General features: G+C 37.3%; 1 protein-coding gene across 1 annotated transcript; it reads left to right on the forward strand.

Annotated features, from left to right (window-relative positions):
* The first annotated feature begins 223 nt into the window (after nt 1-223).
* Nucleotides 224-5,186, forward strand: LOC105965558 (homeobox protein knotted-1-like LET12). The gene is made up of 7 exons (XM_088825460.1): nt 224-247; nt 699-770; nt 4,196-4,316; nt 4,397-4,590; nt 4,690-4,821; nt 4,913-5,046; nt 5,157-5,186. The coding sequence occupies exons 2-7, from the start codon at nt 768-770 to the stop codon at nt 5,158-5,160; spliced, it is 588 nt and encodes a 195-aa protein (XP_088681586.1). The 5' UTR covers nt 224-247; nt 699-767; the 3' UTR covers nt 5,161-5,186.
* The last annotated feature ends 22,487 nt before the right edge of the window (nt 5,187-27,673 follow it).

A 27,673-nucleotide genomic window follows, 5' to 3' on the forward strand; every position in this document is an offset into this window, starting at 1 on the left:
GAGTCCAGTTATATTATAATTGTGATTCAGCCCCATCAATAAATCACAACTAAGCCCTAATTGTCTCTACACATTAGGCCCATAATTATAGTTTAATACCCATAAGTCCAACCCAATAATCTTTATTAGATCATAATTAATTTGGACTTTCTTTTAGATAGCCATACACATTTACGTCACATATGTGAGCCCACATAATTATTGAAATAATTCCAACATTGACGCCCAGCTGGCGCAGTCGCAGCAGGTTGTCACGGCCCGCGAGTTTTGACCCAACCCCTTGCCGATTTCCCTTGAGTTGGGGATGTTAAAGAATCCAAGAATTAGCCCAAGTAGGGTTAGGCCCAAGTTGGCCCAATTAGGTAGAGCCATTTTTGGTAGGTAGAGGTAGGTAGAGACATTTAAGGGATTGTTTCACTCCCAACCGTTAGATCATATCGATCTCCACCGTCCATTGATGAGGTGGTCTTGTATAAATAGAGGTAGGGACCTCATTTGTAATCATCCAACACATATTCAAGAAATCCAACAATAAAGTATTCTTCTACCAACTCTCTTGTCTTCTTACTTTCTTTCTTCGTTTTCCATCACTTAAGTATTCGCAACACAATTCGGGAGAGGCTGACTTAGCTATCGCGAGGGGCGAGAAGGAGCTAAGGCCGCACGGTTCTTTGTTGAGGGAACAAGTCCGTGACAAGGTGGTGGCTAAGTACTCCGTTCTCGGACAAGGTCAACACCCCCTCGACGATAAAGACCTCGACCATTTCATGGTACTACACCAAACCTAATATTTTTTTAATCTCGAATTAATATTTGTTACTCTGTAGTTCAAGAAATATTGGAATTTAATTTCCATATATCAAGATGAAATCAATTAATGATGGTAATTAATTAGTGCTCGAATTCTGGTGTTGAATGATGTTTTGTTTAATTTCAAGGGTTTATTAGGGATAACCCCTTGTTCATATTTTCTAATGAGGTGGATCCAATTTTTTTTCCCCTTTTTGAGATAGATCCAATTTTGCCAACTTGGCAAATATATTATATAATTTTCCTTTAATACCCCTGTTTTATTTTTTAAAAGGCATTTATTTCCTTTACTACGTGATTTGAGATTTGCTGATACGTTGCCTAAAATCACGGAATAAAATTACGTGAGATCATTGGCCGTTATATCAAATCGTGTACAATATTTTTCGAAGGTTCTCTTCAGCGTTCCAGCGGTTCTTTATCATCTTTGAAGATTTCTGCACCGTCGTTGAAATAGGATCGAATTTGAGCTTTCGTTGTTGGACGTTGTTAACCGGGTATGAATGCGTTATTCGTTTTTATTTTTCGCTCAATGTCTAGGATTGTCGATTACGGTGGTTAGAAATTTTAAGGGTTGTGTTGATACTTGATTCTATGAAGTAGAACGTTTTTTAACAAAATTACGTCGTCATATATACATCGTTATTTTTGGCGGATGATGTTTGTTTGGAAGAGGATTGACAGAGTTAGAAGAGGATGCTTCACGCAGATCGGACCAGAGTTGTTTTATATGAGCTTCGTAGTTGGTTTATGCAATAATCGGAATAATTGTCCGCTGTGGTCGAGTTCATGTTTTTGATCCCGATCGATAGTTGGTTTATTTGTTTATAATAGCCGATTTAAGTGTGCTGGGTAGTACATTAAAATATAGTTCGTAGTCTTTTTTTAATTAGCGTATGGATTTTGCATTTTAAGTTTATTTTTGATGATATTAATGTATTGTCATTCAAATGTATTTGCAGTCTATTTAATCATTTTTTAGTATTCTGCATTTTTTATTTTGTTTCATGATTTTAGGTTTTTTCGATGGCGAATTTCGTAAGTATTTTGTTGAGGTTTGGTGGGTTGGTTGCTATAAAGAGGTGTTTACGATGTAATGGCTCGGTAACTTCGATTAAGTTTTAAACCGTTGTAATACAGTGGTATACTATTATGAATATCGTATGATACTACCATTATCATTTTATTATACTATTATGAGATTATTAATGTACTAGAGTTTTTTAACTCGACATATTGATTTTATTGTGTTATGATGTGTTTTATGTATTTTATCAAAACCCTAGATTGAAATTATGAGATTATTAATGTACTATTTTATTGGTTATGTTGGAATACTTTACGTTGGTGTTGTTCTCAATGTTCTTGTCATTTCAGTGGTATATTGTTTGTAACACAATTCATATCACTACTATAATCGTAATATACTATCATAGCAGATCAATGTACTATATTGAAATTATTAATATACTATGTGGTTGAATAATACGGGATCCATAGTCGATTAACGAGATCCATAGTCGAATTAGATGAATAAGATAGTCTAATACATGATATAAGGAAAATTAGCCTAATTGATTAGTATTTCAAACAAACATATTATTCAGTTTCCATATATATTATTATTTTTTCATATATATCATTATTTACCCTAATCGTTTTCATATAATAAGGAAAATTACCCTGATTGATTAGTATTTCAAACAAACATATTATTCAGTTTCCATATATATTATTATTTTTTCCAATAGTCATTTAACTAAACCCATAGTCGAATTAGATACATGGGATAGTCTATTAAAAGATATGAGATAGTCTATTAATTTTAAAACACAAATCCGCCGCCGTCACTTCTCAAATCTAGGGTTTTGATGATTCTTCGGCCCATAGTCGATTAACGAGATCCATAGTAAAACTATATCGGTGGGATAGTCTACTAAATGATATGGGATAGTATATTAATACAGATGTAATTCGACTATGCATCTCGTTAATCAACTATGGGCCGAAGAATTATCAAAACCCTAGATTTGAGTAATCCTATATTCGAGTAACCCTAGATTGGAGCAGTGACGGCGACGGCGACGGCGGCGGCCAACGACGATATCACTTCTGGTGGATGTCCTGCCCATCAATTGTTGCAATATCACTGATTTAGTGCTCGAATGCGGTATGCGATTATAACAGATCTGCAAATACACAAACGTGATAGTCGATTTAGCCAAAACATATCAACAAATCGATGGATGATAGCGATTCAGCGAGTGGCGACGACGTACCTACGGCAGCTTGCTCGGAGTGCACGAAAATCGTCGTTTCACGGCAGTGCAGACGTCTTCCCCTTTCAATCGGCCGCACCGGGAAGTTGTTTTGGGAGGTTTTGCAGTTTATTCGATAGTGGGGTTTGGGATGATAGTGATTTAACGGAAAAATAGGAAGGGATTTGATTTTATTTCAAAAGGTAAAGTAACGGGTTTTGTGGGATTTGATTGAGGGTAATTATGTAATTAGAAAAAGTTTGATGATGTGTATAATTGGATTTAGGCCCAAGATGCTCAAATTGGCCCATCTAGAGGAAAAATCCAATTAACATTCTTAATTACATTCAACTTGTCCCACATTGGTTTTTAACAAGAAAACCACATCAAACTACACCTATAAATATGTGTTATCATACACATAACAAGGTAAGCACTATTTAGGCAATTAATTAATATTATTTGCTTATATTGTGATAGTTTTCTGACTTGAGCGTCGGAGGACAATCGCCGGGCCACCCCCGGCGTGTCACCTAGTGTTTTCAACTGTTTTGTAGGTTAACGAGTGGAGCGATCCCTTCGACTACCTGAGCAGCATCATTTGGGTTGTTATCAAAATGGCAAATATAAATTTGGGTCTACCCCTATTATTTGAATGTTTAAGGGGGTTATATCTAATAGACCCTAATTTCAATTAACTTGCTTGCAACTTGTCCGATTAATATAGCGGTTCTCGTAAAAAATCTGAATTTTGCTGATTTATGCGCTTAAGTGAGGTCACTGTTTGGATTTAGAGTGGGAATACAAATATCAACGACTAATCGGAATTCATCGAATGAGGATAGGAGAGAATAAGTTAGGACAGAGGATAATAACATAATCGAAATCAAACCAAGACAAATAGTTGGCAAATCGAATCTGTTACGGGACGGTATATCTGTTTATCCCATCAAATTTAGGAATTGTGTTGTTTATCGGTACACTAATAATTCGAACTCCCAATTTTTTTTTTTTTTGTAGTGCTTTCAAGAAACTCTTTCTTGATGTAGTAGCCCCACTTACGGCTCGTTTTTTGGTTGTTTTTAGAAGTTCTTGTCTGAAATGTTAGTCGTTTAAACTTTACGCAGACGCATTATGTTTTATTACTGTCCTCGTTCAAAGAACAACTGCAACAACACGTCCGAGTTCATGCAATGGAAGCAGTCATGGCTTGTTGGGAGCTCGAGCAATCGTTACAAAGCTTAACAGGTTAAATATTATTATTTATTATTCGAGCAAGAATTTGTCGACCCATTTGTCTAAATATTTTTTCGGACAATTCTTGACAGGTGTAGCACCGGGTGAAGGTACAGGCGCAACGATGTCCGATGATGACGAGGACCAAGCAGACAGTGAAACGAACCTGTTCGATGAAAGTCTCGACGGAGGAGACAACATGGGATTTGGTCCCTTAGTACCCACTGAAACCGAGAGGTCTTTGATGGAACGAGTCAGGCTAGAACTCAAACACGAGCTTAAACAGGTCAGTGCATAAAATAAAAAAAAAAACCCGGATAAATTTCGATTAAAGATGCTATTTTTACAGCTTCGTATCTAATCAAGAATTGGGTTCTTTAATTAGGGTTATAAGGAGAAGATTGTGGATATCAGAGAAGAGATATTACGAAAAAGACGAGCGGGGAAACTACCTGGAGATACTACTTCTGTCTTGAAATCTTGGTGGCAATCGCATTCGAAGTGGCCTTATCCAACCGTAAGCGTTTTCGCTCGGTTATACTTTGGTCAATATGAAAAAAAAGGTTGTCTTTAATTTCTAAAATTATATTTTTAATTATATATAATAGGAGGAAGATAAGGCGAGGCTCGTGCAAGAAACAGGGTTGCAACTGAAACAGATAAACAATTGGTTCATTAATCAAAGGAAAAGGAATTGGCATAGCAATCCTTCTTCGTCTACTCCGAAAAGCAAGCGCAAAAGGTTGGTCTTTTTTTTTTTTCTTTTTTTTTTAATCTTTAATTGTTTATAATAAAATCGAAAACTCGTGCACGAATGGCTATTTGATTTTGGGGGGTGAAATAGTGGTGCAGGTGACAAAACGGGAAATGAACGTTTTGCATGAAGAAAAAGGGTGTCGGATTCGATCGAATATACGGGTGAAGAATGGGACAACGAGATAGAAGATTATCAGTGTTAGCTGCTTTTAAGGTAGTCCTTAAAATTGGCTGGGGGCTTTGTTGAGTAAGAATATTTAGTTAGAAGCCAATTTAAAGGGACTTAATATATGATTTGGACAACTTGAAAACATATCAAAAGCTACTGTAATATTTTTAATTCTGGTGTTAATTAAATGTCAACATGAGTATATGAGCAAGATCCAATTAGTAGGGTTTTTTTTTTAATAATTTTATTTTATTTGTAGTTTGTATGGGTTGAGGCAACAGTTTTTTTTGTCTGTTTTGTGTAAAATTTGTCTTACTATGAGTTTTATTAATTAGGTAAAATATTACTAATGTCACAATTAATCTTATATATAAAAGAAAGAAACGCTAGGGCAACCCTAAGAAATCCTAATGTCATATTTGTAATTTTTTTTCAATTTTTATCAAATTTTTATCTCCTTAATATTATTTTTGAATTTTATCATATTTGTATCCCCTAAATATTATTTTAAATATTATTTTTTATTTTTATCAGATTTTTGTCTCCTAAATATTATTTTTTATTTTTATCAAATTTTTATCTCCTAAATATTATTATAAATAATATTTTTTTAATTTTATCAAATTTATATCTCCTAAGTCCTAACTATAATTTTAAATATAATTTTCAACTTTTAGCAGATTTTTATCTCCTAAATATTATTTTCGAATTTTATCAAATTTATATCTCCTAAATAATATTTTAAATATTTTTTTCGAGTTTTATCATGTTTTTATTAGTTTTTTATCTCCTAAATATTATTTTCGTTTTAAATATTTTTTTTCGAGTTTTATCATGTTTTTATTAGTTTTTTATCTCCTAAATATTATTTTCGTTTTTTATCAGATTATTGTCTCCTAAATATTATTTTCGATTTTTATCAAATTTTTATCTCCTAAATATTATTTTAAATAATAATTTTGATTTTAATCATATTTTATCTCCTAAATATTATTCTAATTATTATTTTCATATTTTATCAACTTTTATCTCATTAACATTATTAGAAATATTATTTTCGATTTTTTATCAAATTTTTATCTCCTAACTATTATTTTAAATTTTATTTTTGATTTTTATCTCCTAAATATTATTTTTTGATTTTTTTATCAAATTTTTATCTCCGAAATATTATTTTAAATATTATTATCGATTTTCATCAAATTCTCCTAGATATTATTTCTAATAATCTGATTTTCAATTTTTACAGAAAAGGGTAAATAAATCTGATTTTCATCCCTAGCGGATTTTGTGACATCGTTTTACAGAATGTCTGCAACATTTGAATTTTATTTCTTCCCTACCTAAGGCTTCTTCTTTTGGTAACCCGACTTTAGATTTTGTTTCTTATCTTCTTCTTCATCCTATTGCATGTGTGGCAATTAGTTTACATCTTTTTCCATCATGGCTTATAGGTAATTTCATTTTGTTAAATTATGTGTTTCATTAATTTATACCAAAGTTTTCAAATTTTATGTATAACAATTATTTCATTTTATATGTTATTGGACATGTTATTGAAAGGGATGATTTGAGAAAATTAACAAAAAATGGGCGGAGCCACAAGCTATTGGAAGTCGACCTTCAAGACTTATTGTTTGTATGCGATATTTAATTTATTGTTTATATTTATTTTTGTTTCTTAATTTTCCAATTGTTAATTCCAGTGGCAAAACAACCTTAAAATGAGGCAGTGGAGAAGGGCTTAGTTCCGATGCAAGATGTATAGATGGCCTTTTACGATGGTATGTTGTCGATAGTTTAGTTTTGATTATGTTAACTTAGTTATTAAATCTAATTACTTTTAAACTCAACATGGAAGACACATAATTGATAATTTTTTTCCTGGTTCAAATTTTCAATCTACTGGTATTAGCTGATTCAATTCATTTGGAAAATTATTCAACAGTAAAGTTATGTCCTTTTTTTTTTGTGTGTAGTATATTTAATAATGTTCCAGTATAATAGAATTTTGATCATACGATATATCAAACGTTTGTTTATATTCTTACAACATCAAAAGAATGCAATTTGTTGTCCCGTGCATCGCACGGATACAATTACTAGTGCAATTAATACGTAACTCTCCATCTTCTTACAATTATTTTAGTATCATTCCTATGTTCAAAATTGTTAAAATACTTGAAAATGGTGTTATGGTTAATTTAATCTGTGTATTTATTTTTTCGTAGAGGACATAAGCAACTATATATGACTTCTTCCATTCGAGGATATATATATATATATATATATATATATATATATATATATATATATATATATATATATATATATATATATATATATATATATACTAGTGTAGAGCACCGCGCAATGCGCGGTGCCGGGTGCCTCGAGGGAATACAAGAACTTATCGTATTATGTATTTTCGACATACTTTCATATATCGATTTTTAGGCTGCATTTTTTTATCTTTCTTTTACGATTAGGTAAAATTTGTGTCAAATGTGGCGATGGGAATTGACCATTTGAAGCTGTCTACAGAGGGTGTTGTGGGGTCCAACTCCCTTAGAAACAAGGGAATTTGCTGGTGCACAAATGATTGTCACAAAATACAAACTCGTTTCTGTGTTAACGAAAGCTGATTAATCAGGAGTTAATTTTTCTTCCTTCTGTTAAAGGCTATCTGAATGACGGCGCGTGCGATGCGAAATAGGTATATAATATAGTGAACAAAAATCGTAAAAATTGATCGATTTGTTGATATTTAAGATTTATTTAACATTTGAATCGACATATATATGAATGAATTGAATCGTAAGATTTGAATCGTAAATCATAAGGATTTATGCTCGGTATTGCAAATTCTCTTAAATGTAGCGGATATTTTGGATATTGAAAGAGAGATCAACTTTGGGGTTAAATTTGCAATTTGGGTGGAGCGGATAGGAAGATGGAGTACGTATAAGGGTGATTCTGCAGTTTTCAAAACTGTTTGAGCCAGGTAGGTGGATTTTTTGAAATTACAAATTGACCTCCACTTGGGGGGCATTTCCGGTTTAAGGACCAAAATTAAAAATGGTATATAATATAGGGAAAAAATGTAATTATCACAAGTTTATTATAAATAATATAATAAATTAAATTTTTCATAAATCGTAAATCGTAACATTTGATCGATTTGTTGATATTTAAGATTTTTTGAACTTTGAATCGACTTAGGTATGAAAGATTTGAATCGTAAGATTTGAATCGTAAATCATAAGATTTTAAACTCGGAATTGCGAATTTTCGTAAATGAGTCACACACAATTATAGCGGAGGAGTGGTAGAAGCATACTGCGTTGGTGGTGGATATTTCGGATATTTCAAGAGAGATCCGCTTTGGCGTTAAATTTGCAAATTGGGTGGAGCGGCTGGGAAGATAGAGTAAATAGGGTGATTCTGTAATTTTCAAAACTGTTTCAGTAAGGGAGATGCATTTTTAGAAATTACAAATTAACCCCCACTTGGGGCATTTCTGGTTTAAGGGACAAAATTATATATATATATATATATATATATATATATATATATATATATATATATATATATATATATATATATATATATATATATATATATATATATATATATATATATATATATATATATATATATATATAGCGTAAAATTTGATTGATTTGTTAAGATTTATTTTAACATTTGAATCACATAGATATGAATGAATTGAATCGTAAGATTTAAATCGTATATCATAAGTTTTTATGCTAGGTATTGAAAATTCTCGTAAATGAGACGGGTATTTTGAATATTGAAAGAGCGGGTAGGAAGATGGAGTAAGTATGACGCAGAACGGAAGCACGGAAAGAATTAATTTCTACGAATTAATCCTATAGAACACGATAACTCTGGAATCCACCAGATAATTGAGAGAAAACTCAGAAATTTTTATTAATAATGAAGATGCTGAAAAATAAATCCTAGAGCAACTATTTATACTAAAAAAAACGAAAAACCTAATCAAACTAGGAAAACGAGAAAATTACCAAAAAAAAAAGGAACAACCTAATCAAACTAGGAAAACGAGAAAATTACCAAAAATAAAAATAAAATAACTCCTAAACCTAATAGAATACCGAAAGTTGGAAACAACCCAACTTGCGGAATTCAAATCCTAATCAAACTAGAATTCCGACTCCGCCACCTCTGCATCAATCCCTTCTTCTTCGAAAGAGCTCGACCTCGAGCTTGTATCGGGATAAAGTGGGGTATTCTCCTGATACTCGTATAAGTCCGAAACGTTGAAAGTTTTCGAAATACCCATGTGAGCCGGGAGGTCGATTACGTAAGCATTATCATTAATTTTCTGAAGGACTTTGAACGGTCCATACTTCTTTGGCTTGAGCTTGTTATACGTTCCCACCGGGAATCGCTCCTTTCGAAGAAATACCATGACATCGTCCCCCGCATGAAAAGTCTTCAGCCTGCGATGCTCGTCCGCGGTAGCTTTATACTTGGCATTCTTTTGCTCGAGCCTCTCTTTAACCTCTGCTTGGACGTCTCGTACTTCATTAGCCAGTCGCTCAGCCGCCACACTTTTTCGGTGCTCTTGAGGGAGGCGTATCAAATCCACTGCATGCTTCGGTGCTGCTCTATAAACCAACGCAAAAGGAGACATTCCAGTGGCGCTATGCACAGCGCTATTGTAGGCAAACTCCGCTTGTGGTAAAGCATGATCCCATTGCCTCGGGCGATCGCCGCAAATACATCGTATCAAATTTCCCAAAGTCCGATTAGTCACCTCCGTTTGCCCATCAGTTTGCGGATGTGCTGTGGTGCTTCGCTTGAGGGAGGTGTCAAACATCTTCCAAAGGACAAGCCAAAAATGGCTAAGGAACTTCACGTCTATATCGGATGTGATTGTCTTCGGTACGCCGTGTAAACGGACTACTTCTCGAAAGAACAGTCTCGCAATGTGAGACGCATCAGAAGTCTTTCGGCACGGAATGAAGTGAGTCATCTTGGAAAACCTATCAACCACCACGAAAACCGAATCAACCCCCCGCTGGGTTCGCGGCAAGCCCAACACAAAATCCATCGATAGATCTTCCCAAATACCACTTGGGACCGGGAGAGGTGTATACAACCCCGTATTTTGAGATTGACCCTTCGAAACTTGGCAAACATAGCACTTTGCAACTATCTTACCAACATCTCGTTTAAGTTGAGGCCAATAAAACCGCTCCTCGACGCTGCTTGTTGTCTTGTCTCGTCCCAAATGACCGCTTAGCCCGCCCGCGTGTAGATCCACAATTAACTTTTCGCGAAGAGAAGTCCTCGGAATGCACAGCTGGTTACCTCTAAATATGAATCCTTCACTAATATAATAATCCTCCATCGGTTGTCGCGCAACACACTTAGACCATATTTCTCCAAAATCCTCATCTCCCTCGTACAACTCCTTCAAACACTCCAATCCGACCACTTCTTCACTAAGAGTGGTAAGTAATGCAGCTCGCCGACTTAGGGCATCTGCGACACGGTTCATGATTCCACTCCGATGCTTGATGACAAACGGAAACTTCTGTAGGAAATTTGTCCACCTCACATGCATGTTGTCGACACTTTTTTGACTGTTCAGAAACTTCAAAGCTTGGTGGTCGGTGTATAGTACGAACTCTCGTTGTATCAAATAGTGTTCCCACTGTTTCAAAGCTCGAACTATTGCATAAAATTCTTGATCGTAAGTGCTCCACTTCCTTCGTGTGTCACTCAATTTCTCGCTGAAGAAAGCCACGGGACGCTTTTCTTGGGACAAAACAGCTCCAACGCCTACTCCACTGGCGTCACATTCTACTTCAAACACCTTCTCGAAACTAGGCAAGGCTAGGACAGGTGCATTACTTAATTTCTCCTTGATCACTGCAAAACTCTGATCTGCCTTGTCACCCCACATAAATTTTCCCTTCTTCATACACTCAGTAATTGGTGCCATGATGGTGCTGAAATTCCGAATGAACCGTCTGTAGAATGTCGCCAATCCATGGAAAATCCTGACTTCCGAAACATTCTTAGGCGTGGGCCACTCACGAATTGCCCGAACCTTTTCATCATCGACATGAATTCCTTCCGCCCCAACTATAAATCCCAAGAACAGTAATCGACTAGCCATAAAAGTGCACTTCTTCAAATTGATAAACAGCTGATTATCCCTCAAAACAGTTAACACCTCACGCAGGTGTCCCATATGCTCGTCTTCGTGTTTGCTATAAATCAGGATATCATCGAAATACACAACGACAAATTTTCCAGAAAAGGGTCGTAATACCTGATTCATCACGCGCATGAAAGTGCTGGGCGCGTTCGATAACCCAAACGGCATCACCAACCATTCGTATAAGCCATCTTTTGTCTTGAACGCTGTCTTCCACTCGTCCCCGGGTCTAATCCGAATCTGATGATACCCACTTCGAAGATCGATTTTTGAAAACAGCTTCGCACCTTCCAGCATATCCAACATATCGTCAAGCCGCGGAATGGGAAAACGATACTTTATGGTAATCCGATTTATTGCTCTACTGTCGACACACATCCTCCAGCTGCCGTCTTTCTTCTTCACTAGTAGCACAGGCACCGCACACGGGCTCATACTCTCTCTAATAAACCCCTTTTTCAGCAGCTCCTCCACTTTCTCTCGCAAAACCTCACATTCTTGCGGATTCATCCGATAATGTGGCAGATTTGGTAGGCTAGCACCGGGCACTAAATCAATGTGGTGCTGAACGTCTCTCATAGGCGGCAACGAATCCGGTAGGTCATTGGACACCAACTCGTCAAACTCCGTAAGTAACGGTTGCACACTCTTAGGAATTTCGACGGTTTGTTTATGAACCTCCTCTTCCTTTTGAATTCCCAAAGACCTCATCATCGTCACGTATACTCCGGCTGCTGATTCGACATCTTTTATGAATTCGCTCTCAGATTGGGAGATCACAAAAACTGGTTCTTTTTCCGCTATTCTGGCAGGCTTGACCGTCGACTCCGATCGGGGTAACATCACAATCTTGCGCCCACCCCATTCAAATATGCATGAGTTTTCTCTCCCCTGATAGGTCATATTAACGTCGAATTGCCAAGGCCGACCGAGTAGTATGTGGCTAGCATCCATGTCTATCACGTCGCATGACACCTCATTGGCATAGTTCATTCCTATTGAGATAGGCACACGACACACTTCTGTCACTTTGACTGTTGGTCCTCTCTGAACCCACCCAATAGTGTAGGGGACTGGGTGTTTTTCCATCGGTAACTTCAAATAATCTACCAATCTTCTCGCAACAAAATTTTCACAACTACCATTGTCAACTATCAGATCGCACACCTTCTTATTAACTGAGCACTGAGAACGAAATATGCTATTTCGTTGGTTTTGCTGCATCGCCGTACAAAGAACTCGTTGCACCACGCAGTTAACTTGCTCTCCATTCTCCTGACTATGATATTCTGCCGTATCCTCTTCTTCTTGAAAAACGTCTTCATCATAACCTTCTTGATCACTCTCGCCTCTCTGCTCCGACCCACCTACTAAGTTCACGGGTCTTCTCTCAGGGCACTCGTTAGAGCGGTGCCCAGGTTTGTGACATCTAAAACAGTTTCCAGGGACTGGTCTCGCATAAGGATTGTTTGTTCGAGGCTGAACGGGCGTGCTCGAACTACCGGCACCGGCTCTCGTCTGGATCTGTGGTGCCCGTGTTGGCGGGGCAACAGGATTAGGGTTTTGGGATACGAACTTACCCCTATCAACCGGCAGTGGTGCATAATTTGGCGGTCTACGATAATTATTCACGTTGTTCCGTCGCTCAAATTCTTCTGCTCGCAATGCCATACTCTGCGCATCCTGGATGGTATAAACTGGCTGCAAACCTATTCGGTCACGGATATTAGCTTTCAACCCGTTCAAATACCTGGCCACTTGCTGGTTCTCCGACTCCCTTAAATTATTTCGATCTGCCAGCTTCAGGAATTCTGTGGTGTATTCGTGTATAGATCTACTACCTTGCGAACAATTATGGTATAAATTGTATAAGTGTTGTTCATAGTCGGCCGGTAGGAATCGATTGTGAAGAAGCCCCTTCATCCTCCTCCAAGACTGCACTGGGCCCTTCCCTTGTCGAGTCCGTGATCGCTGCAACTGGTCCCACCATACAGCCGCACCACTTTTCAACTTGTACGCAACCATCTTGACCATCCTCTCGGGTGGGGTGTTCATCACATCAAAAGCACTCTCCACTTCGACCACCCAATCCAGAAAATCCTCTATGGAGAGGTTTCCATGGAAAGGTGGAATCTCAGCCCTTGTCGGATAATCGTCGTACTGCCTTTGTCCCTGCCTAGGTTGATTTCCGTCGGCTATTGCTCTGTCGTTCTCATCCAAGTCTTCGTCACTGTCCGGGTGAAGATATGGTTGGTTATGAATCTGATTCCTAACATGTGCACCTCGGGCTAATTCCCCAGCGCGCGCTATATTAGGTTCGCCCCTCCTGTTGTTGCCATTGAGGGCAATTCCCTGTAGCAACTCCCGAAGTTGTTGCAGCTCACCTCGAATCTCTACTCGAAATTCCTCTATAGTCTGTCGAGATTCTTCTCGAGCGAGCTTGACTGCTGCCTGAATGTTATCAACCTCGAGGTCATCGCCATCGCGGTTGTCGTCTCCTTGTTTCGCACCTTTCGCCATCTAACCAGGAAAAACCTCGCTACTGATGCCAACTGACGCAGAACGGAAGCACAGAAAGAATTAATTTCTACGAATTAATCCTATAGAACACGATAACTCTGGAACCCACCAGATAATTGAGAGAAAACTCAGAAATTTTTATTAATAATGAAGATGCTGAAAAATAAATCCTAGAGCAACTATTTATACTAAAAAAAACGAAAAACCTAATCAAACTAGGAAAACGAGAAAATTACCAAAAAAAAAGGAAAAACCTAATCAAACTAGGAAAACGAGAAAATTACCAAAAATAAAAATAAAATAACTCCTAAACCTAATAGAATACCGAAAGTTGGAAACAACCCAACTTGCGGAATTCAAATCCTAATCAAACTAGAATTCCGACTCCGCCACCTCTGCATCAAAGTATAAGGGTGATTCTGCAATTTTCAGAACTGTTTGAGCCAGGGAGGTGGATTTTCAGAAATTACAAATTGACCTCCACTTGGGGGCATTTCCGGTTTAAGGACCAAAATAAAAAATTGTATATAACATGGGGACAAAAACCGTAATTATCACAAGTTTATTATAAATTATATAATGAATTAAAGTTTTCCTAAATCGTCAAATTTGATCCATTTGCTGATATTTAAGACTTATTTTAACTTTTGAATCGACTTAGGCATGAATGAATTGAATCAAGTTTTGAATCGTAAATCATTTGATTTTATACTCGGTATTGCGAATTTTCGTAAACGAGTCACACACGATTATAACCGAGGAGGAGTCAATGCATACTGCGTTGGTGACATATATTTCGAATATTGCAAGAGAGATCTAATTTGGGGACAAATTTGCAATTTGGGTAGTGCGACTGGGAAGATGGAGTAAGTATAGGGGTAATTCTGCAATTTTCAAACTGTTTCAGTCAGGGAGATGGATTTCCAGAAATCACAGATTGACCCCCACTTGGGGGCATTTCCGGTTTAAGGACTAAATAGAAAAATGGTGTATTATTAAATTAAAAATGGTATATAATATAGAGACAAAAACTGTAATTATCACAAGTTTATTATAAATAATATAATAAATTAAAGTTTTCCTAAATCGTAAATCGTAAAATTTGTTGATATTTAAGATTTATTTTAACTTTTGAATCGACTTAGGTATGAATGAATTGAATCGTAAGATTTGAATCGTAAATCATAAGATTTAAAATTCGGTATTGCGAATTTTCGTAAATGAGTCACACACGATTATAGCTGAGGAGTCGAAGCATACTGCGTTGGTGGCGGATGTTTCAAATATTGCAAGAGAGATCCACTTTGGAGTTAAATTTGCAATTTGGGTAGCGCGGCTGGGAAGATGGAGTAAGTATAGAGGTGATTATGCAATTTTCAAAACTTTGTCGGACGGGGAGGTGGATTTGTTTTCTTAAATATCAACAAATCGATCAAATTTTACGATTAACGATTTAGGAAAACTTTAAGTTATTATATTATTTATGATAAACTTGTGATAATAAATGTGGCGGATATTTTGGATATTTAAAGAGAGATCCACTTTGGGGTCAAATTTGCAATTTGGGTTAGGGACCAAAATAGTAATTATATCACGTTAATTATAAATAATATAATAAATTATTGTTTTCTTAAATCGTAAATCGTAAAATTTGATCGTTTTGTCGATATTTAAGATTTATTTTAACATTTGAATTGACTTAGGCATGAATAATTGATTCGTAAGAATTGAATCGTGAATCATAAGATTTTAAACTCGGCTTTGCGAATTTTCGTAAATGAGTGACACGCGATATTAGTTGAGGAGTCGAAGCATACTGCGTTGGAGGCGGATATTTCGGATATTGCAAGAGAGATCCACTTTGGTGTTAAATTTGCTATTTGGGTGGAACGACTAGGAAGATGGAGTAAGTATATATAACGGTGATTCTACAACTTTCAAAACTGATTCAGTCAAGGAAGTGGATTTCCAGAAATTACAAATTGACCCCCACTTGGGGTACATTTCTTGTTTAAGGACCAAATTTAAAAAAAATGTATGTAATATATGGACCAAAAATCGTAAAATTTGATCCATTAGTTTATATTTAAGATTTATTTTAACATTTGAATCGACATAGATAAGAATGAATTGAATCGTAAGATTTGAATCGTAAATCATAAGATTGTATGCTCGTTATTGCGAATTTTCGTAAATGTGGCGGATATTTTGGATAGTGAGAGAGAGATCCACTTTTTAGGGTCAAATTTGCAATTTGGGTGGATCATTTAGGTAGATAGAGTAAGTATAGGGTTGATTGTGCAATCTTCACAACTATTTCAACAAGGGAGGTGGATTTTCGGAAATTACAAATTGACCTCCACTTGGGGGCACTTCCGGTTGAAAGACCAAAATTAAAATTCATCTATAATATATGAACCAAATCTGTAATTATCGCAATTTTATTATAAATAATATAATAAATTAAAGTTGTCTTCAATTGTAAATTGTACAATTTGATCGTCTTGTTGACAATTAAGATTTATTTTAACTTTTGAATCGACTTAGGTATAAACGGATTGAATCATAAGATTTGAATCGTAAACCATAAGATTCTAAACTCGGTAATGCGAATTTTCGCCAATGATATAAATAATATAATAAACTAAAGTTTTCTTAAATCGTAAATTGTAAAATTTGATTGTTTTGTTGATATTTAATATTTATTCTAACATTTGAATCGACTTAGGTATGAACGAATTGAATCTTAAATCATAAGATTTTAAACTTGGTATTGCGAATTTTCATAAATGAGTCACACGCGATTATAGATGAGGAGGAGTCAAAGCATACTGCGTTGGTGTCGGATATTTCGGATATTGCAAGAGAGATCCACACTGGGGTTAAAATTTGCAATTTTGGGTGGAGCTGGTGGGAAGATGGAGCAAGTATACAGGTGATTCTGCAATTTTCAAAACTGTTTAAGTCGGCAAGGTGGATTTCCAGAAATTACGAATTGACCCCCACTAGGGTGCATTTCTGGTTTAAGGAACCAAATAACAAAAAAAAAAAAAAGTATAATAAAATAAGGATCAAAAATCGTAAAATTTGACCGATTAATTGATATAGAAGATTTATTTTAACATTTCAATCGACACAGATATGACTGAATTAAATCGTAAGATTTGAATCGTAAATCATAAGATTTTGTGCTCGATATTGCTAATTTTCGTAATTGTGGCGGATATTTTGGATAATGAAAGAGAGATCCACTTTGCGGTCAAATTTGCAATTTGGGTGGAACGGCTAGGAAGATGGAGTAAGTATAGGGGTGCTTCTGTAATTTTCAGAACTGTTTCAGCCAAAGAGGTGGATTTTCGGAAATTACAAATTGAGCTCCACTTGGGGGCATTTCCGATTTAAGGACCGATATTAAAAACTGTACATAATATAGGGACCAAAACTGTAATTATCGCAAGTTTATTATAAATAATATAATAAACTAAAGTTTTCTTAAATCGTAAATTGTAAAATTTTATTGTTTTGTTGATATTTAAGATTTATTTTAACTTTTGAATCGACTTGGGTATGAACGAATTGAATCTTAAATCATAAGATTTTAAACTTGGTATTGCGAATTTTCGTAAATAAGTCACACACGATTATAGATGAGGAGGAGTCAAAGCATACTGGGTTGGTGTCGGATATTGCAAGAGAGATACACTTTGGGGTTAAATTTGCAATTTGGGTGGAGCGGGTGGGAAGATGGAGTAAGTATAGGGGTGATTCTGCAATTTTTAAAACTGTGTTAGTCAGCGAGGTAAATTTTCAGAAATGACAAATTGACCCCCACTGGGGTGCATTTCTGGTTTAAGGAACAATATTAAAAAAGTATAATAATATAGGGATTAAAAATCGTAAAATTTGACCGATTAAGTGATATTTAAGATATATTTTAACATTTCAATCGACACAGATATGACTGAATTGAATCGTAAGATTTGAATCGTAAATCATAAGATTTTGTGCTCGGTATTACGAATTTTCATAAATGTGGCGGATATTTTGGATGGTGAAAGAGAAATCCACTTAGGGGTCAAATTTGCAATTTGGGTGGAGCGGCTAGGAAGATGGAGTAAGTATAGGGGTAATTATGCAATTTTCATAATTGTTTTAGCCAGAGAGGTGGATTTTCGGAAATTACATATTGACCTCCACTTGGGGGGCATTTCCAGTTGAAGAACTGATATTAAAAAGGGTATATAATACATGGCCTAAATCAGTAGTTATCATAAGTTTATTAAAAAAAATATAATAAATTAAAGTTGTTAAATCTTAAATCGTAAAATGTAATCGTTTTGTTGATATTTAAGATTTACTTTTACTTTTGAATCGACTTAGGTATGAACGAATTGAATTGTAAGATTTGAGTTCTAAATCATAAAAATTTAAACTCGGCATTACGAATTTTCGTAAATGAATCACACGCGATTATAGTTGATATAATCGCGGAGGAGTAGAAGCATACTGCGTTGGTGGCGAATATTTCGGATATTGCAAGAGATATCCACTTTGGGGTTAAATTTGCAATTTGGGTGGAGCGGCTGGGAAGATGGAGTAAAGATAGGGTTGTTTCTTCAATTTTAAAAACTATTTCAGCCAGGGAGGTGGATTTCCAGAAATTACAAATTGACCCTGTTGATTTATATGCCTATAGAAATCAGTTGATCTAAGTTGTAACAGTTAAGTTGTAGAAACAGTATTCAGTTACAACTATAAATCTTGTGTTGTCACAGTTATACTCTACTTAAAGTAAATAAACAAAACACAAGAATTAATGTGGTTCAGACACAATTGTGCCCTACATCCACGTGGACCTGTAAACACGATTTCACTAGTTCAGATTTACAGTGTACATTAATAGGACTTATTAAAAACACTAAAGACTCCCTCTTTATGTAATATGCCGTTCTTGTACACAACTCGAACTTCGTGTTTCTTCCAACAGCAGCTCCACACCGCGTGCCTAGAACTCCTTTCTGGCCTGAACTCCCTTCAGTGACGCGGTTGATCTCCCAAGAGATCTATACAGCCAATCTGTATATGTTGACACATCCAACGATGGCACAGTTCTGTTCAGCAGAACGTTTCAGCGATTCTTCAAAGCAACGGAGTGATTTTTCTCCCAAAAAAGTGTCACGGTCTTTGTGAGGTGAGGAGCCTTATATAGGCGTGAGATGGGCCTCCAAAGACCTGTCTTCCAAAGGAATCGAATAACTAGGAAACAGAATCCTAGTCAATATCTAGTTCTAATCTAGATAACCATAAAAGATTCCTAACAAGAATAAAGTACTAGGAAATAAATATAAGTCCTAAAGTATTACAAAGGTAGGACTCTAAATTTCCAAAATAAACATGGGAACAAATCTTTAGCCAATCTTTACTTCCCAAGTGAGGCGGATTTCTTCCTTCGTGGAAATCCGGTGCCAACAATCTCCCCCTTTGGCATAGATTTGGTCAGAACCCATGTTTACCGAGAACTCCCCCTGCATCACAGACTGTTAGCACTCCCCCTGCATCACAGACTGTTAGCACATAATATCACATACTGTTAGCACAATAGCAGTGCTACTTAAGTATTTCCTGCAGTGAGACAAATAAGAGAGAGATATATAATCACTCCAAAATTAACTCAAAAACAGTTATCAATGCAGATAAAGAGATAACACATAAAGAGATAACACATAGAGTCAGAGATGCAAAAGGAAAACAATACTAAGCTATTACAGACCAAAAGTAATAGCAGATAGTTTTTAAGAAAAAAAACATAAAAACGAGAAACACAATTCTCTGCTTTAGTAACTATCATCATCACGAGAGCTGGGCTGTGGAGGAGTGAGGAGGGATGCCTGCTTTTTGCCTTTATCTTTGGTCTTGGTGGAAGCCGCAGGAGTTGGAGTTGTTGCTACTCCCCCTTTCTGACCAGAATGTGCCAAAGTCCTAAGCAGCTGATCTTGAATAGAGGCAAACCCTTGAGCTAGCTGAGCCTGGATAGACTCCTGAAAACGAGTGAGCTCATCCTTGGTGACCACATCAACTGGCGGCGGAATAGAGGCAGCTACAATGGGAACAGAGGCAGCCACTATAGGAGCCTTCTTCACACGTGGGACCGTCTGAACAACAGTAGGATCGACAGGAGGCAGATCAGCAAAATGTTCAGAAAGGACCTTACCGTGGATAGTGATTGGACGGCCAGGAGGGTCTAGTAGAGTGGCATCACGAGTGGGCAGGCCTTGTTTGATCAGAAGCTGGTAGATCAGAGAAGGAAACGGCAGATGCTCACGCTCGGTGCGGGAATTGGCTAAGGCACCAATCTGAGTGAAAATTAATTCACCAATATTGATCTTGAAGTCGTGAGTGATGCACCATAAAAACTCAGCTTGGGTGGGATTGAGAGTAGCATTGTGAGTAGTGGGAAACCAGTTGGAAATGCCTATTTTAAAGAGGACTGAGTACAGCTGAGTCAGCTTAGACACATGAAAAGCCGACTTTGGACCAGGCCATTTTTTCAGAACTTTGGCAGTGAGGACAGAGGCCAGAGTGTCTTTGGAAACAGAGGGTTTGGAAGAAACCTCGTTTGGACATTTATAAAACTCATTAATCAAGGCAGGTGTCACAGAATAGAAAGACCCCCTCACATACACTTTCCCATACCCACGAGACCCCACAACAGAAAAGCGATCAGAAAGATTGGCATAGAACTCAACAATAACAGATCGTTCAAAAGGTTGTGCACTCACAATAGTGCCAAGCAACCCTTGAGTTTTTAGAAGACGGAAAATCCCAGACAAAGGTAAGACAGACCTAGACAAAACACGCTCAGGAGAGCAGGCACGCTTACTCATACTATCCCAATTTTCTTTAGCAAGAGCGGAATAGAAGAGAGGAGAGAAACAGTTACCAGCAGAGAGTTGAGAGCCCACAGATGAATCAGAGGATTCAGAACGCAAAGGGTCATCCTCAGGAATAGGCTCAGAAGAAGAGGATTGTTGACCTTCAGACACGAAGGCAGGAGAGGAGGCAGATGGGCCTTCGTGTTTTCGATTGGAGCGGCGGAGTTGAACAGGAAACTCAACACTGCGGGGGGCAACCTCTGGATCTGAGGGCAGATCATCTTGTGGAGTTCCAGAAAGGCTATCACCGTCAAGAACAGCCACGCCGGTGTCGACAGGGTCAGGCACATCACTTGTCTTGAGACTTGGTGATGGTGAAGCCACAGGAGAAGGGACGGGGTCCAGATCTGTGGTGACGGGAACAGGAGAGATTTCCATAACAGTAGGGCGGACTTTCTTTGAAGATTTTCTGGACTTCTTCTCAGCAGGCGATGCAGATGGAGTGTGGCGTCGTTTCTTGGAGCCCTCAGCAGATCGATTCTTGCCCATGGTGAATAGTGAATACAGAGAAAAACAAGAAAATAGAAAAGGAACGGCGGAAGAAAAGAAGAGAAAGAATAAAGTGTGAGAAGCAAACCCTAAAAGAGGCGGATATTTAAAGCACAGGGACCGAGAAAATAGGCAGAAAAAGAGAGGACTCTTCGGATACTGGATATTTTCAAATCAGAATAAGATCCCACAAAATCCGCCACCAATAACAAGCAAGATATTCTCCACACGAAACATCAAAAAATAAAGAAGGCAGATGACATGGCTTATAGCCACGTGGCCAGAGACAACTAGAGCCAAAAATTCACAAAGCCCAAAGATTTAAAAAAAAATTTAAAAGGAAAAAAAAACTTTTTAAGGAAAAGAAAATCAAGAAGATCACAAGATTAAAAGTTGAGGGCTTGGTTTTCATGAATTAATTAGATAATCTTAAAGAGAATCACAATAGAAGGCCACCTAGCAAACTCTTGGATGCACGATATAACTATAACCCCATGACCATACTCAAGAAACCATAATTTAGGTAAATTTTAAGGGTTATGAATGCATATGCGATTAGCACAGCAATTCGATCGTGGACTTCAAGGAGAATTTCCTAATATATGCTTGAATATCATCCCAACCCCTCTTTTTTTTTTTTTTTTTTTTTTTTTTTTTTTGAGTTCGAACTAATTTTTCTTCTCCTCCCTTTTTTTTGTTGATATGATGTTCAAGCAAACATTAGGAGGGCAACTTCCTTAAGAATCCACATAGCTTTTAAATAGAAGTCAGAGATGCATATGCGATAGCATAATTCTCCCAATAGAGGTATGATCTTTGAGATGAATGAGGTCATAGTCATTGATCACTCCCGATAGAGGGGGCAACACACTTCTATCATGGTTATCTGTGGAAACAAAAATTAATTCACCAAAACTAACACACAAACAATTAGTCAAAATGAACTTCCAATCATTCCTAGTCCAAAAACAGTGATGTCACATTTGTAGGTGACACATATAATGTCCGATTAAAAAATTCAAGTGCAATCCGGACACAAACTTTAATTGCACGTATCATAGAAAATTCAGTTTTGCACATGGCAAATCCCAAGCGCTTTACGCAAGGAATCAAACCTAAGGAAATCGAGGGGCTTTGTAAAAATATCAGCTAATTGATTGTCTGTGGACACATACTCTATAGTCACACGTTTCTGCTCAACTAATTGTCTGATGAAATGGTGTCGAAGATCTATGTGTTTGGTTCTAGAATGCTGGACAGGATTTTTTGAGATATTTATGGCACTTTCATTATCGCAGAATATATGAAGGAGTTTTTCATGAAAGCCATAGTCATTCAACATATGTTGCATCCAAAGAAGTTGAGTGCAACAACTACCTGCAGCTATGTACTCAGATTCAGCTGTTGATAAAGAGATGCAGTTTTGTTTCTTACTGTACCAAGATACTAGGTTGTTTCCCATGTAGAAACAGCCTCCAGTAGTACTTTTTCTGTCATCCACATCTCCTGCCCAGTCAGCATCACTGTATCCTGCAAGCCAAGTATTAGTATCTTTGGAGTACCATATTCCTAGTTCAAGAGTTCCACTCACGTATCGTATGATGCGTTTGACTGCACTTAAGTGACTTTCTTTAGGATTTGATTGGTACCTAGCACATACTCCTACACTGAAACAGATGTCGGGTCTACTGGCAGTAAGATAAAGTAAACTTCCAATCATACTCCTGTATAATGTGGGATCCACGTCTGTGCCCTCACAGTCGCGTCCCAACTTTTCAGTAGGACTCATCGGAGTTTTTAGAGGTTTTGCATTATCTAACCCAAATTTACTTACCAGATTTTTGGCATACTTGCTTTGTGTGATGAAAATTCCATCATTCATCTGCTTTACCTGCAAGCCAAGAAAGTAAGTTAGCTCTCCAACCATACTCATTTCAAATTCGTTTGACATTTGAGAGATAAACTCATCTTTCTTGTGGTCAGAAGTAGACCCAAAAACAATATCGGCCACATAGATTTGAGCCAAAAGGATTTCGTTTTTAAAATTTTTGACAAATAGTGTTTTATCTACCCCACCTCTTCTATATCCTTTTTCAACTAGAAAGGTCGTAAGTCGCTCATACCAAGCCCTAGGGGCTTGTTTGAGACCGTATAGGGCCTTTTTAAGTTTATAGACATGTTGAGGTTTGAGTGGATCTTGAAAACCTTTTGGTTGTTCGACATACACTTCTTCATTTAAGAGACCATTTAAAAACGCACTTTTTACATCCATTTGGAAGAGTTTAAACTTTAAAGCACAAGCAATTGAGAGTAAAAGACGTATTGACTCAAGACGAGCTACCGGAGCGAATGTTTCGTCAAAATCTACTCCTTCAATTTGGGTGTACCCTTGAGCAACAAGACGAGCTTTGTTGCGAGTTATATTACCAAGTTCGTCCGTTTTGTTTTTGAACACCCATTTTGTACCTATAACGTTTACCTGGTCGGGTCGTGGAACAAGTTCCCACACTTCATGTCGAGTGAACTGCTCAAGTTCCTCTTGCATAGCTTGTACCCAATACTCATCAAGAATTGCTTCTTTGATGTTTTTTGGTTCTATAGTAGAAGTATAGCAAACATACCTGACCATTTCTTGGTAATCAACTTTGGGCTTATTTCGAGTTTTCATACCTTCATCAAATTCTCCTATCACCTGTTCAGAAGGATGATTTTTTACAACTCGTTTTGATGGTCTTTTTCTTTCTTCTGTGCTTTCCTTCGCTGTTGGCACGCCTTCTGTGCTTTCCTTCACTGCCGTCACTTCCTCTGTGCTGACGCCTGGCGTTTGTACTGGTACAATGGTTTTTCCAGGATTAGCGTCTTCCTCATCCATTTCTGCAGATAAAACTTCGTTAAATGTTACATTAATGGATTCCATAACAGTCATTGTACGTTCATTATAAACGCGATATGCCCTGCTGTTTAAAGAGTAACCAAGAAAGGTACCTTTGTCTCCTCTTGCAGAGAACTTACCGAGTTGTTCTCTATCGTTCAGGATGTAACATTCACACCCAAAGACATGAAAGTAACTTAAGTTAGGCTTCTTACCTTTCCATACTTCATATGGAGTTTTCTTGGTACCTGGTCTGAGGTGTACACGGTTTATGGTGTAGCAGGCAGTGCTCATAGCTTCAGCCCAGAACTTTGTGGCCACTCTTGCTGAGATGAGCATTACGCGAGTCATTTCTTGGAGAGTTATGTTCTTTCTTTCTACCACACCATTCTGCTGTGGTGTCTTTGGTGCTGAGAATTCGTGGGAGATACCGTGTTTATCACAAAATTTTGTGAATGAAGAATTTTCAAACTCTCTCCCATGATCGCTTCGAATTCTTCCAATATTGCTGAATTTTTCAATTCGCAATTTCTTGCACAGAGTTTTGAACTCATAAAAGGTATCTGACTTTTCCCTAATGAAGCGTACCCAAGTGAACCTTGAGAAATCATCAACACAAACTAGAACATACCTTTTTCCACCAATGCTCTCGGTTTGCATTGGTCCCATTAGATCCATGTGAATGAGTTCCAAGGTCCTGCTAGTCCCTGCATGATCTGTGTTCTTGTGAGATGTCCGTACTTGTTTTCCCAGAGGACAGTCACCACATGACTCAGGTGTGTCAGTCTTCAGTTGGGGTATCCCTTTCACGCAACCTGTATTAACAAGACGGATTAGATCATGAAAATTTAAATGACCTAGTTTATGATGCCAGAGATCAGTGAGATCAGAAGAAGTGTGATGACAATGATCCGATTTGTCAATCTGATCAATTTTGTAGCAATTGTCTGATGACCTGTATCCAGTTAGAACACAATTTTTGCTTTCATCAAATACTTCACACTTACGCTTTGTGAACAATACAGAGTCGTATAGATCACACAACTGACTTACACTCAGAAGATTTGATTTCAAACCTTCCACATACAGAACATTGTTCAAGTTTGGCAACCCTCCAACATTTAAGTCTCCTTTTCCCCTTACATAAGCCTTATTTCCATCTCCAAAAGTAACCTGTCCACTAGACATGTTATGCAGATTTGATAAGAAATTCCTTTCACCTGTCATGTGTTTGGAGCATCCACTGTCAAAATACCAAGAGTTAGTAGCACATGCATTTAAAGATAAAATAGCTGACCAGCAGTTAGTACTATCATTTGTCATCCTTTGTTTATGAGAGTTGTTACTTTGAGAGTAAGTAACCCACGCAGCGGATTTGGATGTCTGATATGCTAACTGTTTATTTATCAATTTCCATCGTTTAAAGCATTTAGGCCTAACATGCCCTATTTTGTGACAGAAGTGACAGATAGGAATAAACTTAGTAGGATAGGTTTGGTTGTTCACACAAGAAGATGTGGAATTGACAAATCTGATTTTTTGGTTTGACCCAGTGTTAGCATTAGATTGTCCATCAGTATACCCTAACCCAATTCTTTTGGAATTGGAAGGATGAGCATTTATGATTTCATCTAATCTATTAGAGGGAAGAAATGCAGTGCGATTTAACTTACTGACAGAGGCATCAAACACTGTGCTAACAGGCGGTGAAACATCTTGGTGATCATTAGCATGTACGTTTGGAAAAAGATTTTTCCTCACCCTTTTTGCTCTTTCACCATCATAGTCCTGCCAATATTTCAACAAATCTTTGAGATTGTCGATGTCTCTTTGTGCAAAGTCTTGTTCCACTTCAAAGACTTCAATCTCCATCTCAAGTTCATCAATCATGTCATTCAGTTTTGTGATAACTCCTTTGTTTTCTTCCTCTTGTTCTTTGATTCTTTCTTTCAGGAGTTTATTTTCATTACTAACTTCATGACATTGCTTCAGGAGATCATCCAATTGTTTTTGAAATTGTTGGATGGACTCTTCACCTTCACCTTCTGATTCGTCACTCCCTGTGGCCAGAAAAGACATATTTAGATTTTCGTAATTTTCATTTTCCTGTGTGACATACCTGAGATGTGGCGGTTCTGTGCACGTGATGTCCTCAAGTGTGGCTTCTGTGATTCTGCAAGTTCCACATAAATCATTGTTTGTATCATCGTCACTAGCTTCACTTTCATCATCAGACTCTGAGGTGTCATCACTCCAAGTTGTGGCAAGTGATTTTCCTTGTTTTTTTAGTGTGTTAGCACATTCTGCTTGGATATGACCATAACCATGACATTCTCTACATCGAATTCCCTTCTTGACTTCTGGCTTATCTGTAGATGTCCTGGGTTTTCTCTCAGAGTTTGTAGGATGTCCATTTTTCTTGATGAATCTTCCGAAATTTTTTGCTATTAAGGACATGGATTTTGTGAGCTTGACTTCAAGTGCTGACATAGGAGCAGTAGGCACAGATGTTGTGGTGTCCGATACAGACTGCAGGGCGATTTTCCTTTCCTTGTCCATTCTGCTGATGTTCAATTTGTTTTCAAAAGTTTGTAGATTTCCAATCAGGTCCTCAAGTCGCAATGAGTCCACATCACTTGCTTCCTCTATGGCAGTGATCTTGTACGCGAATCTGTCTGGCATGGATCTGAGCACTTTTCGTACAAGTTTAACTTCAGGATAAGTTTCACCAAGGCCATGAGCTTCGTTTGATATGTCACATAATTTGGAGTTGAATTCGCTCACGGTCTCATTTTCTTCCATACGAAGATCCTCAAACCGGGTGGCAAGCATTTGAAGTTTGGACAGTCTGACTGAAGCAGTTCCCTCGTATGTTGTTTGGAGTTTCTCCCATGCTTCTTTAGCACACTCACACGCAGAGATTATCTTGAATTGATTGATATCAATTCCATTGAATATAGCATTCAAGGCCTTGGAATTCATGTTTGCTGCAATTTGTTCGGCTTTGCTCCAGTCTTTCTCATGCTTCTCAGTTTCAATCCCTTTCTCATCTGTGGCAACGGGTCGCTTCCATCCAGTTAACACTGTTCGCCATGCATCTTCATCCATTGATTTTATGAACATCTTCATCTTAGTCTTCCAATAGGAGTAGTTGGTTCCCGTGAGTAGTGGTGGGCGAGTCGTGGAACCTCCTTCCATATGAGAACTCATAGTACCTACGAATAATAAATGGCAAATAAATCAAATTCCCAAAATCACACACTATGTATATCTAGTGAGAGGCTCTTGATGCCAATTGTTGATTTATATGCCTATAGAAATCAGTTGATCTAAGTTGTAACAGTTAAGTTGTAGAAACAGTATTCAGTTACAACTATAAATCTTGTGTTGTCACAGTTATACTCTACTTAAAGT

This window comes from Erythranthe guttata, chromosome 11, assembly GCF_056151865.1.
Source record: "Erythranthe guttata isolate IM_541 chromosome 11, IM_541, whole genome shotgun sequence".
In the NCBI taxonomy this organism is placed as follows: Eukaryota; Viridiplantae; Streptophyta; class Magnoliopsida; order Lamiales; family Phrymaceae; genus Erythranthe; species Erythranthe guttata.

Excerpts from the sequence above, each read along its gene's own strand:
- LOC105965558 (XM_088825460.1), top strand. Across the intron at positions 4,317-4,396 it reads ATCGTTACAAAGCTTAACAG|GTGTAGCACCGGGTGAAGGT; the intron begins GTTAAATATTAT and ends AATTCTTGACAG. Across the intron at positions 4,822-4,912 it reads CGAAGTGGCCTTATCCAACC|GAGGAAGATAAGGCGAGGCT; the intron begins GTAAGCGTTTTC and ends TATATATAATAG.